Here is a 13,892-nt window from a genome sequence, read left to right on the forward strand (position 1 = left end):
GGCCGGGATCGAACCCGCGTCTTTTGGGTCAGCAGCCGAGCACCATAACCGCTGAGCCACCGCGGCGGCTGAGCAGCATGTTCTATCCATACTTACATGCATGCTCTCATGTTCGTACTAATTTTCGTACTAGTCGTGCACGTTCTGATCGTACAAGTCCTAGTAAGAGGAAACATCTATTCCAGAACAACTTACTGCGTAACTTGGAAAGTGCCATGAACACTTCACTTCAGCAAAGGCCAACTAGAATTACGAGGTGTCATAAAAAATCCTGGAACTCTTTGGAGGTACGCAAAAAAATAAAAATTCAGAGCAAAATTAAAGCAGGAAAATTGTGTATCCCAACGAGCTCACTTGACAGCCATTCACAAAGAGTACGGAAGCATTTAAGGCGAGTGACAATGAAATCCTCGACGTGTGTGCGAAAATAGCTGTAATGGAGAGGAAAATCGCTTTTATACCTAAGGTTTGGTTTGATTTATGGGGTTTAACGTCCCAAAGCGACTAAGGCTATGAGAGACACCGTAGTGAAGGGCTCCGGAAATTTCAACCACCTGGGGCTCTTTAACGTGCACTCACATCGCACAGTACACGGGCCTCTATAATTTCGCCTCCATCGAAATTTGACCGCCGCAGCCGGGATCGAACCCGCCTCTTTCGGGTCAGCAGCCGAGCACCATAACCACTTAGCCACAGCGGCGGACCTTATAAGTAAAGAAATTCGTTGAAGGGGTGAAAATAAGCTTAGAAGTAGGTAGGACGCAAATCTAAACTACATCATACTAATTTTCCAGGTAGCTTTACCAGAACGTAAAAAAGCGACCATATGAACCAGGGGAATATAAAAAGTGCGGAAAGCAAGCACCACACTTCGCAACGTTTCGTGGCCAATTAAATATATAATATTTCTTTTTATTTACCAATTCGGCTTTTATATTCCTGCCTGTAGCAGACATCGCTTGCTGCAGCTGTATCAGCCTTGACGTCATAGTCAAAAGGAAGCAGTTGTCATTTTCAAAAGAATTAATCCCAAAATTGTCGTCCCAAAATACGTCCCCGGAAATATAACACCGACAGTATTGCCTAAAAGCGGTCGGGGCTGAAAGCCTTCGGTAGCTTCGCACAAATCCTACAGTGCTAGCACGTTTCCAGGTATGGACCGAGGCAGGAAGATTTTAAAAAGGGAACCTGCCCTAGTAACATTACGAGAGTTGATTGATTCACATAGAGTTTCTTCATAGTTGTAGTGTCTGAACTAATTCACATACACTTTTGTCACCACGCCTACATAAAGTGCCTCTCTTAGTAAAGCATTGAGAAGAACCGCAGGTGGCGGCTTATGTGAACAAGCGCGAACTTTTAACTATTTCATGGTTATTTTCGTGCTCTCGCAGGCCTGCATTGATGCCGAAGCCTGCCTACTTCGTGACACATGCTTGCGAAAGATGATAAACGACATTCGTGTAGCACGGCACAAATAAAGTTGCGTTGTTGGTGCAACACCTGCCGTGCACCTTTACCTTTCTTATGACAGATGCCATGCATATTGTGTTTTCTCTTATTTAATGCCAAATGTTATTTGTGCGTCAGCAACAATCCCCTAACTTCCGCTGTCTGTCCCCCTTGTGTTGAAACACCTGCGAAACGTGCCAACCCGCCCAGTTCGCTATCTTGTTAGACAAAGGTTGTCAGCTTTTCAAAGAATGAAAAAGCACCTAGAAAGTCGTCTATTCATCTGAAAACACCTGCTACAGAGCCAGAAATGGCACAGGGTCTCATGCAGCACAAACTGATAAAAGTTTTAGTCAAAAGCCATATGTGGTACGGAGATATTCGTAGAAGACATTAGCAGAACACTGTGAAGTTACTGGTTGTTTTAAAGTGGACATTCAGCATACCGAGACCACTAGGAAACATAGAAGCCATGTAGTTTTGCTAGGTAAAAGATAGCAGATAGCGCATAGACAGAGGAGCACAAAGCACAGTGGACAGTAATAATAATGATTCGTTACTAGACCCGTAAAGGTGCAGTAACTGTCTCATTCTCGGTGGAAACCTCAACCGCGACGTGAGGGAAGGGATGAAGGAGAAAATTGAAGAAGTAACAGAGAAAGAGAGGCAGTACTGAACAGCTTCGAGTTATTTTAAACCACCTAGTGCTATTTTACGTGCACTGACATCGCACAACACACAAGTGTCTTATGCATGTCGCCTCCATCAAAATGGGGCCGCCGTAGCAGGGATGTGATCTAGCTTTTCGAGCGCAGCTCTTAAGCAGCCGTTCATGGGTTCATCCATGTCGCCGCCATCGGTATAAAAGAGCAAGACCAAAAATAAATAAATAAATAAATACAAATAAATATTGACGTGACTGGGATTCCAACCCGCGTCGCCGCGAACACATTGGCTTCGCTGGCCACCGCACGAGAGCACTAGGCTGCCGCCGCAGTTCTTTTTCTTTATTACCTCTTGCGGAAAGTACAGAAACACCCCTACATGTCGGTTGGTATGACATCAAAATTTATGCACTTTTAATTTAACGAGAACGTCCGTCACTTCAATGGCTTCCTCACAGAAAACTTGGTTCGTGAGGACGTCACGCAGCTTAGATACATTCTATGGTAGAAGCCGATCACTCCTCCTGTTAAACTTCAATACACTCTCGCGCTGTGCATTGCACATCGTAATCTTCTTCTATAATAGTGCTATCAAACTAATATACACATTCTCGCTTATTGCGCATCCTCGTCTTCATAAAGTAATGCCACTATCTACTACTAACACTACTACTAATATCACTACTGTACTACTACTATACTACTAATAATACAAATAATGATACTTGTGCGAATATCGTCGCCAGACATTCCGACGACCCAGAAAAGCAAAACACAGCCTACAGAGCCTTAGGCATCGACAGAGCTGCGCTCAAATTTGCATTAGGGAGAATCGTAATCATCCTTGGAAATCTTTCGGGCAGAAGTGTCAAAAGGACGAGAAAATGTTAAATAGTCAATTTACAAATAAACTACTCAGCGCTAAAGTAAGAATTCTAAAGCATACAGCAACTGGTTTACACAAAGAAAGTATTGAGACTAATTCAAGAAGTTTGGAATTGCAGTGGCGTTAAACATTACGAGATCACGTGAAGAAAACATCACAGGGATGTAAGAACTTCCGTAACGTGATACTCATCGATATTTTAGGACGACCAACTAAAGTGGTCCCAGATGCTTCTTAAAGGGAAAGTGAGGAGAGCTCTATTAATATTTTTTTTAAGCAAAATCTGATAGTTCGGCATTTCATGGCTTTGTTGCCACTTTGCCGGCAGCGAAAGATGCATTTATTTCTAAGAAATTTGGATTCGAAGTTAAAAAAGTTTTTGCCGCCTCTCTGATTCAAACTTGGAACTCTCTTATGACGACAAAGGACTAAGTGACGTGAAACATGACGTGCTCATGACGTAACGCAGACTCCGTGATTTCTGACCGCCAGCAGTGCGGCCTAGCAGCATCCGAAAAGAAAGCTACCGCCGGCCGCACGTTGAGGGCATCTATCGGCTATTGCGGCCGTCGCTACCGTCGCTTCGTTTACGCTTGCACTGGCGTTTTGCCAGCGTTACGATGGATCCCGTTCTCGAAGTCGTCAACGAAGTTCTCGCAAATAGACACCTTTAGTATACCGTGTACCTTGTTACCGTTAGCGGAATACCGGGAGCCCGCCTACTGCCGGTGAGCAGGGGCTGATCGGTCCCGATGCTGCAGGCGCGCGCGTAGCTGCCGGGTACGTGGCGTCATCTGGCGACGTCAAGGAGATTTGCGCATGCATTGGCTGCGCCTCAGTGATTCATGGCTTCTCGTGTCCTAGTGGTGCTAGAACCACTGGTTCTAGCAACACTGTTTTGTCCTATGACGTTATCACGCTTGTAATTGCGAGTTTGGCCTGTGGCGGCGATACCTCTATTTTGGTTCTTGCTCTTTTCTAAGTTACAAGAGCTTTGTTGTCAGTATGAGGGGCGTTTTTGTAATCAAGAGCTGGTATTCTGTCGATGCAAGCCAACTTCAATTTCTCCTCAGCGTCCCTTTAATGTACCGAAAACTGGGTATTTGAGAATGCTAGACGAAGAGTCAAATAGCACTAAGACGAAGTTGATGCGAGAGAGAAGATCAAATATGACAAACTTCTATGGACAATGTTTACGCTGCCTAGAATAATAAGCAAGGCAACAAAGGGCCAGTTACAGCGGTGGAGTAAAAAGTTTTTTTGTTTTTTTTAGGATATAGCACAGTTGTTTAAAGCAAGGCCGCCGACTAGAGTACAACGTTTTTTTCTTCTTGTCATTCAGGTGTACTGAAGTCGCGACAGCAGGGAAACGGACACTGCGTAGTTTTGTTGAAAGTTCTGAGAGCGGTCAGATGCGCAAGTGTGTATTACGTCAGCTGTATGGGCGCATAGCGTCCACGTGTGATAGAAGGACGAAAAGTGAAGATATAAATGTTGAAGCGGATGGATCACAGCGAAAAATGATACAATTTTTAGCCGGTTTTGTTCGCCAAAACAACGATAAAGACTTGTGACAAAGCGAAGGAAAGAGTAGAGAACATGGACAAGTTTAATACCACTGTAATGTGGGGACTCGCACAGGTAGTGTGGACGGCCACAGTCCTTGTCCCAGCAGTGCTTCTCAGCAGGCCGGCGTTCGCAAGCGCGCACCCGAGCTTTGTCAGCTTCGTCTTCTATCTTCTTCGTCTCCTTCGTCGGCGCTAGCCGCTGGGGCAGCAAACCCCAACTCTCGTTCTTACAATACCCCCGGGATGAAAAGGCGCCATCCTGGCGGCCTAAGGGCACGAGACGATAGCTGGGTCGTAGTAAGGCTTCAGGCGGTCTAAGTGCACAATTTCACGGCCGCGGCGGCGATGGTCAGACGAAGGCGAGATGGGCTCCACGAGATAGTTAACTGGCGATGTCTGCTGAACAACGCGATAAGGGCCCTGGTATTTGCTCAGCAGTTTTGTCGACTGTCCTGGGTTGGAGGAGGGCACCCAAAGCCAAACCAAGGATTCAGGAAGATAGGGCGGCGGCAGACCGGGAGGAGCGGCGCGGGAGCTTTTCTGACGGTGCTGGTCGTGTGAAGTAAAAGAACGGGCGAGTTGGCGGCATTCTTCGGCATGCGCAGCGGCCTGAGAAACGGTTGTAAATTCGGACGAATCGGGGCGGTAAGGAAGCACGGTGTCCATGATGGAGGAAGGTTCGCGTCCGTACAGAAGAAAATACGGGGAAAACCCAGTAGTGGCTTGCGTTGCAGAGTTGTAGGCGTATGTAACGAAAGGTAGAATGCGGTCCCAGTCTGAGTGATCGGCAGAAATGTACTTGGCCATCATGTCGCCGAGGGTCCGGTTAAAGCGCTCGGTCATGCCGTTCGTCTGCGGATGGTACGAAGACGTCGTGCGGTGAACGATATGACACTCCCGAAGGAGGGCTTCCACGACGCCGGACAAGAAGACGCGACCCCGGTCGCTGAGCAATTCCTGAGGCGCACCGTGACGAAGAATGATGTGCTGAAGTATGAAACCGGCTACGTCAGAGGCAGTCGCAGCTGGCAACGGGGCAGTTTCGGCATAGCGCGTGAGATGATCAATGGCGACGATGATCCAGCGGTGCCCGGCGGCAGTGATGGGAAGAGGGCCATAGAGGTCAATTCCAACACGGTCGAATGGCCGGGCAGGACACGGTAAAGGTTGCAGAGGAGCAGGTGAGTGCGGTGGCGGGTTCTTGCGACGCTGGCATTCCAGGCAAGAGCGTACGTATTGGCGGACAAAACGGTACATGCCCCGCCAATAATACCGAAGGCGCAGGCGGGTAAAAGTTTTCAGCAGACCGGCATAAGCGCATTGCGGGTCGTCATGATAACTGGCACAAATGGCGGAGCGAAGATGCCTTGGAATCACGAGCAGCCATTTGCGACCATCGGGGAGGTAGTTCCGACGGTACAGCAGCTGGTCACGCACGACAAAGTGATGAGCCTGACGACGGAGTGCTCTAGAAGGGAGGTGCGCTGAGCGGTTGGCTAAGAAATCCAGAAGAGAAGTGATCCAAGGATCCTTGCGCTGCTCAGAAGCCATATCAACGTTGTCAAGAGAAAGTGCGAGGCCGGAAATAGATGGCGGGTCAGGATCAGAGGTCAGAGGGGAGCGCGAGAGAGCGTCGGCATCGGAGTGTTTGCGACCGGAACGATAAATGACCCGAATGTCGTAATCTTGTAAACGCAGAGCCCAACGAGCGAGGCGGCCAGATGGATCTTTGAGTGAAGACAGCCAGCAAAGGGCATGGTGATCGGTAATAACATCGAACGGGCGCCCATATAAGTAAGGACGAAATTTTGTGATCGCCCAAATAATCGCCAAACATTCTTTCTCTGTGACAGAATAATTAGTCTCTGCTTTTGTGAGTGTACGGCTGGCGTAAGCAACGACGTACTCATTGAAACCAGGTTTTCGCTGGTCTAGAACGGCACCGAGACCAATGCCGCTGGCGTCCGTGTGGAGTTCTGTAGGCGCGGAAGGGTCGAAATGGCGCAAGATCGGAGGAGAAGTGAGAAGCTGGCGCAGCGTTGCAAAAGCTTCGTCGCATGCAGGGGACCAAGCCGACAAGTCGTGGCTACCAGCGAGAAGTTGCGTCAGCGGGGCGATAACGGCAGCAAAATTCTTGATGAACCGGCGAAAGTAGGAGCAAAGTCCAACAAAGCTTCTCAGTTCTTTCATGGACGCGGGCTTCGGGAAATCAGCAACTGCGCGGAGCTTGGCAGGGTCCGGTAGTACACCATCCTTGGAGACGACGTGGCCTAGAATAGTCAGCTGACGGGCGCCAAAACGACACTTTTTCAAGTTCAGCTGCAGGCCAGCATCACTGAGACAGCGAAGAACACTCTCGAGGCGGAAAAGATGAGACGGAAAATTCTTGGAGAAGATGACAACGTCGTCCAAGTAGCAGAGGCATGTCTGCCATTTAAGTCCACGGAGGATGTTGTCCATCATACGCTCAAAAGTGGCAGGCGCGTTGCACAGACCGAAGGGCATCACATTAAATTCATACAGCCCATCAGGCGTGATGAAAGCTGTTTTCGGGCGATCGACGTCGGCCATCGGCACCTGCCAGTACCCAGAGCGCAGATCCAACGAAGAAAAGTATTCCGCTCCCTGCAGGCAATCCAGCGCGTCATCTATACGAGGCAGGGGGTAGACGTCCTTCCGAGTAATTTTGTTTAGCCGGCGGTAGTCGACGCAGAATCTAATGGAGCCGTCCTTTTTCTTGACGAGCACGACCGGAGAAGCCCACGGGCTGTGAGAGGGCTGGATCACGCCGCGATGTAGCATGTCGTTTACCTGGTCATCAATGATGCGGCGCTCGGCGGAGGAGACGCGGTAGGGGCGTTGGCGCAAGGGTCCATGGGTGCCAGTGTCGATATGGTGGCGAACCGCTGTTGCACGACCCAACGGTGCTTGAGGAGAGTCGAAGGATGCGCGGAAGCGCTGCAGCAAAGCGATGAGCTGGGCGCGTTGGTGAGGTGGTAGAGCGGCATCGACAGAATGGGAAAACATATCCGTGGAGGACGGGTCGGCGACGTCGGTGGGAGGAGTGAGGGCGTTGATGTCATGGGCGTCAGGGTCATCAAGGACAGGAGAAGCGTCGTCGAGATCGATCACATCAACCGTGCCAAGCGATTCTCCCCGAAGTAAAGTGGTGGGGAATGGCAACGGGTTGGCGACGTACAGGGCAGCACAACCACCAGAAAGAGTGAGCACGGCATGAGGGAGCATGACAGATTTTCAGTGCGCACAAAGAGGAGAGGGTGAATAAAGGACAGTAGCGTCAGAGAGGGTAGCACAGGTCAGCGGCACGAAAACAGAAGAGAAAGCTGGTACATCGACGTCGTCAGCGGCGAGAATAGGCGCGGCGGTAACAGGGGAGACGTCCACAAGAGCATCACACAGCGGCGACAAATCAATTTCAGCACGTGCGCAGTCGATGATGGCGTGATGCGCTGACAGAAAGTCCCACCCGAGGATGATGTCATGCGAGGAGCGGGCGAGAACGAAGAACTCAATGGTGTATGAGAGGCCTTGGATGACGAGGCGGGCAGTGCACGCTGCGAGAGGGCGAATGGGGTCGGCACTGGCGGTGCGAAGCGAAAGGTCAGAAAGCGGCGTCATCACTTTTTTTAGTTTGCGGCACAAGTTGCGACTAATGATGGACACGGCAGCACCAGTGTCAATGAGCGCGTCAACAGTAACACCTTCAACGATCACTTCAATAACATTCATGGGAACGGTGATAGGGCTTGAGACAGTCGTTGACGGCGCAGTTCTTGCCTCCGGAACTGCGGCGCCTAGTTTTCCGTTTGGAGGGGTGGTGACCGGCGGCGCATAGGAGAGAGCGAACGGCGTCGAGGAGACGGCGACCGATGGCTTCGGGTGTAGGAGTCGGAGCGAGACGGAGAGGGATTCTGAGGAGGTAGAGGAGAAGTGACAGGGACGGAAGGCAACGGAATGTCGTACGTCGGTGGGCGCCCGTAGTCGTAAGGACGGGATCCGCGCGTGCGGCACCAGCGGGCCACATGACCAGCGAGACCGCAGGCATAGCAAATCGGGCGGTTATCTGGGGTGCGCCACGGATTCACAGGGCGGGGACCGGTGCGAGGCAGAGGATGGTGAGTTAGTGGCAGCGCAGGGGCGAGCTGCTGATGAGGGTATACGTTGACAGGTGGCGCATAAGTAGGCATAACCGGCTGAGGTCGTGGCCGTGCGACTGCTTCAGCATATGTAAGCGGTGCAGTGACCAGAGGGGGTGGATTGGCAGGCGGCAGGACCTCAGCTACCTGCTCCTGGATGACACGCTGAATAGAAGGCGACAGCGATGGCGTTGGAGCGGGTTGACAGGTAACCAGCGATAATTGACGAGCCACCTCCTCCCGCACAAACTGCTTGATGTGCTGAAGAAGTGTCGGCTGATCGTGGGCAGGACGGCCTGCTGCCAAGCTCGAAATGCTGTCGTCCGAGCAAGTGGTACGGCGGGTGACATGTCGCTGTTTACGGAGCTCGTCGTAGCTCTGACACAAAGACACCACGTCGGAGACGGTTTGGGGATCTTTAGACAACAACATTTGAAACGCATCGTCCTCAATCCCTTTCAGAATGTGTCGGATTTTGTCCGCCTCGCTCATAGATGGATTTAGCCGCTTACACAAATCAACGACGTCCTCGATATAGCTCGTGAAGTTCTCGCCGTTCTGCTGGGCACGACTGCGCAACCGTTGTTCAGCACGAAGTTTTCGGACAGCGGGGCGGCCGAACACGTCAGTCAGGCTGGTTTTTAGAGCCGCCCAGGTAGTAAAATCCGCTTCGTGGTTGCGGAACCACAAATTGGCGACATCGGTCAAGTAGAAGATGACATTCGTGAGCTTAACGACGTCATCCCATTTGTTGTAAGCACTCACGCGTTCGTAAGAGGCCAGCCAGTCTTCTACATCGGTGTCGTCAGTACCGCTGAAGATCGCAGGGTCGCGCTGACGGACGGCACCGGAACAGATGACAGCGGTGGAGACAGGTTGGGCCGAAGTTTCAGATGTCGTGGTAGAGCCTGGTAGCCTGGCCATCGTGGCGTAGCTCCAGGAGAAGAGCAAGCAGCACCTCCACCAAGTGTAATGTGGGGACTCGCACAAGTAGTGTGGACGGCCACAGTCCTTGTCCCAGCAGTGCTTCTCAGCAGGCCGGCGTTCGCAAGCGCGCACCCGAGCTTTCTCAGCTTCGTCTTCTATCTTCTTCGTCTCCTTCGTCGGCGCTAGCCGCTGGGCAGCAAACCCCAACTCTCGTTCTTACACCACCTATGTTTGCAAGGTTACACGACCCAGTTAAGCAAAGTTGACTAATTGTCACACGGGCCACACTTTCGATTTTTATTCGACGTTTAGCGCTGAAGCCATTTTTTTTTACTAGTTGCAATGTAGAATGTCACGACTCTTGAGCACAGGGGCGCATCAATCCCCGTAAAGCAGCCGAACATGAACGTAACTCATTCGAGACTGAACAATGTCCGCCTCATTATAAATAAATTGTTTGCGGGAGTAGACAATGACCGCGTTCAATAGTTGTATTCACCTACAAAACAAGCATAAACGACCGGCCAGTAGCAGAACGCATGAGAAAGCATGGCATATAAAACGCATGAGCATGACATGTTGCCGTGATTTAGCTAAAATTCAGTGCCCAAAAACAGAGTCGGACGGTTCGACATCGCTCTTTCCAATACTCATAGTTTTAATGCCGCCGGCATCGGCTGTGAAGCATTCGCGAAACTTCATCTTCCGCCAGTTGAAAGGCATTAACGCGATATCGTTAAAGTCCCCGTTCTCAAGAAAATCCGGTGTCGGCGCTGTCGGCGTTGTGAGCGAAATATCACAAGCATGGCTCTGGAAGGTGGTCCCCAGAGAGCAACCTAGGAGGCAGGTGGGCGACCTATAGGTCATGTGACTTTGCCGCGTCATCACAACCAGCCCACCGGATAGTGAGAAAACTGCCCACCATGGCAGGTGGCAGTTAAATTAATGATTGGTCACACAGGAAGAGCAGCCTGAGCCGAACAAAGGCCGCCGCTGGGAGCCCCTGCCATCGCAGGGCAGTGGCGCGTCGCTTAACCGCTCCACCGCTATGCCAGGAAGGGCACGAGCACCCCCAGGGATTTATGAATGTAAAGTATAGAATGACCTACTGCATATACGGGATTTAATCCATTACGCTTTCGCGTCGTTCCCTTAAAGTGGAGCCTAGGTGGCACCTCCAACATTCTCGGTCTATTTCACCTCTTTTCTCTTTTTGGCATCATAAACGACATCCAACATAACATTCTGCGCATCATTTCATGAAATGTAGTTCATTATATGCAAAAAGAAGCAGTGATAAGGTCTTCTCACGCAGCTCTTGTCGAGTACCGGCTCTATGAAGGAGCAGGCAATTCCGAGTACGAGCAGCCAGACAAGGCAGGCGAGCATGGGGGCGTAGCCAATCTCCCGGGCCAGACCACCCATGCTGATGGGCAAGCACAGCAGTCCTACGCAGGCATTGGGGAGAAAGCTCGTCATAAGACCCACGGCCCACGCGTCAACGGCCAGGAGCGAAGACACGTACCCCGCCGGGTTGGCGGAAATGGCGGCAGCAGACAGGCAGGTCACCTGGACACGTCAGCAGTGCATGTCAAAAGCGCTCGCACATCATCGGCAGTTGTCACCATCAGCCTAACTACGTCCACTGCAGGACAGAGGCCTCTTCCACTGAATCTCATCCCCCTACTTGAGTCTACGGCGTCCCCTGATAGGTCTACCTTCTCTTCGAATCCATTCCGTTACCATGAGGGACCATCCGCTCTCCAGATGTCTGGAGAAGTGTTCGCACTACAGGCTTAGTAGCGCGCTGAAAACGATATGACTGAAATAATGCCTGATTTTTGTTTGATTTTAAGGGTCGACATTTAGCGTAAGTGGGGGGGGGGGGGGGGGGGAGAGTTTCATTTACGCCTACACGACAGGTACAATTATTGCAGAAGGCAAGAAAGCGCGCTGTCAGCGCTGAAACAACAGTACCTTTTTCTCCATGTTTTGCGTTCAAGTTCAAACGTGTGACGAGGCCCAGTGTTCGCCATTAAGATTAGCCGATAAATGCCGAAAAATGAGGTTAGATGTATGTTTTGAGAAGTAATCATTGATTAGATACTCGTATGGTGTCGCCTTTTATAGTGGACACCCTTGAGCAGATGTAACAGGCCCTATTCGTGCCTTGAATCTCAATGCCCGCACATATGAGAAAGCTGCCGGCGTTCTTTCTTTAGTGGCTCAATTTATTTCTTAAAAATTCCTTATCTCAGAAAAATTTCTTGAAAACGCCTAAAGGCATCGCGACAGCAGCGAACCACGGAGCAGCACAAGGTGTACACCACTTCTGCTCTCTACAGTGCATATTGTGCGGATCGATGATGACCGTAAGGGGATAATGGTGTGGAGCATGCAGACGGGGATAAATCCGGAGGGCAGTTTGGGTGCAGCTCCACTCTGCACTCGTGCACTTCGTGTGGGTAGTTGCATCGCGACAAGATCCAGTGCGCTGTCTGCACTTCCACATCTTCAATTGTTGCGGCACGCCCCGCATGCTTCTGCGCAACACTTCTGTGAGCTTGTACTGCTGACAGTACAGGTGTACTGAACATAATATAAGCTCTGGGCCGCTGACTCTGTTGACAGAATCCGAGAGTGAGTTACCTTCTTGAAGACTGCCTCCTGAAGCAGCTTTTGAGTCCTCAGCTGACAGCGGACAGTGAAGTTGACAAAGACGCTGGACACGAGGCATTCAGCGACGCATGAGGCCGTGAGCAATAGGACGCTGTGGCTGAAGGAGAGGCCCCCGCTGCCTGCGAGAAGGCCACTGCACATGGGATCAGAAAGGAAACGGAAATGAAACCGACATGCCATTGAAAAAAGCGGAACGGTAGAATGTGGGGAATATCATTGAACAGAACAAAGACAGTAAATGCGACCGGAAGAAAAAAATCTCGGAGACGGAAAGATGTTAGTCGTTTGCGTTCCCGGGAAACTCTCAGAGGTCATGAGCAAGGTAACTTCGCGAGTGTGCTTTGGAAAGGCTTACATTTTTTTCTTAGCAGCAAGGCTGCGCTAGGGTGACTTTAAAATTTTTGTTTGTTATAAAAGCGCTTGGCTTTCAGAGCTTCTCTAAAGCACATTGGAGCAAGCTACGCTTTCAAATTAGCCGGCAGGATCACAGTACTGTCAGAAGTATATGCTGACCAAAATACTCTTACGATATCAGGTTATGAACATCTCATTCGTGTTGAATGACCGTGGACCCTGAAAAATTCGCCGAGTTTTCTTTTCTTTGTCGACTTTACAACTACTTTAGTGGCCACATGCTTCCGAAATAAACTTAGTTTCTTTTTGAGAACGCAAGCACTTTTTTCCCTCGAGTAGGCTCTAAAAGGCGATCATATGACGAAAATCCAGTCAGTTTGTTTTTAAGACCACTAACACATTTTTCCCGTGAGTAGGCTCTAAAAGGCAATCACATGACGAAAATCTAGGCTTCAGGTGGGTTGCAGTTTCATGGAGACAGCACACAAACTCTTTAAAGGCATCTAGGGCTCAATATTACTGTACTTCTAGTATTACCTTTTTGTACGGCTTCTCCCTGCGGATTGGACAGGCGTCACGTTGATGACAAAGCGATGAAACCAAAGCCGCATGCCATCATTTCTCATATCGCAAATTACTCATGTTGTGTTAAAGATCTATGCCAATCAAAATTTAATTTACAACATGAAAAACAGCAAATAATAATAGCTCACTTGTATATTTAGTTGCGCGGTACAATTTTCAGCATTTCGCACTTCACCATCAGTACCCAGAAGTGAATTCGGTGTGCACGAGAGCGCATTCCTAGCGAAAGAAAACTGTGCACTCACTGAAAAAGCGGAATCCGCATAAGTATGGAGGAGTAGTAGAGCACCGTGACAGCGTTCGACCATAACTGCTCCTTCCAACCATTGCGTATGACGAGCCACATGAAAGCGTAAGGACTGCGTAATCCATGCCTGGAAGAGCAAATCAACATGTATTTCGAAAAATAAGATTCATAAATGGCGGCGAGTCCTGCTATACCACTACCAGTGCAGTGGCGTAGCGGTTAAGCGATGCGATCCGCCACTGCACTGGCAGGTGGCTGTTTCTATCCCAGCCACCCGTCGGGATTTTGCGCCCCATGTTGCTCTTCCCGGGCAACCTCTCGCACGGATATCACGACGCTCGTCCGAACTTACACGAGCTTATCCGGGTAGTA

At 50.2% G+C, this 13,892-nt stretch overlaps 1 protein-coding gene across 8 annotated transcripts in view; it reads right to left on the reverse strand.

Moving 5' to 3' along the window:
• LOC149359420 (multidrug resistance protein mrp-7-like) overlaps window positions 1-13,892 on the reverse strand; it is an 81,148-nt gene that overhangs the window by 35,949 nt on the left and 31,307 nt on the right. For 7 of the 8 annotated variants that reach the window (XR_016288779.1, XR_016288780.1, XM_089571634.1 and 4 more), the window contains 3 exons: window positions 13,519-13,647; window positions 12,305-12,467; window positions 10,967-11,224 (listed from right to left, as the gene is read on the reverse strand). Coding sequence is in view for 6 of the 8 variants with exons in the window: in XM_089571634.1 (XP_089427760.1) it covers window positions 10,967-11,224; window positions 12,305-12,467; window positions 13,519-13,647 (550 nt within the window). In the remaining 2 variants the exon portion in view is untranslated. The remainder of the gene's footprint in view (window positions 1-10,966; window positions 11,225-12,304; window positions 12,468-13,518; window positions 13,648-13,892) is intronic. The other variant, XM_089571635.1, reaches the window with a different exon arrangement.

This window comes from Amblyomma mixtum, chromosome 2, assembly GCF_055824585.1.
Source record: "Amblyomma mixtum isolate Tamu chromosome 2, ASM5582458v1, whole genome shotgun sequence".
NCBI classification, from domain to species: Eukaryota; Metazoa; Arthropoda; class Arachnida; order Ixodida; family Ixodidae; genus Amblyomma; species Amblyomma mixtum.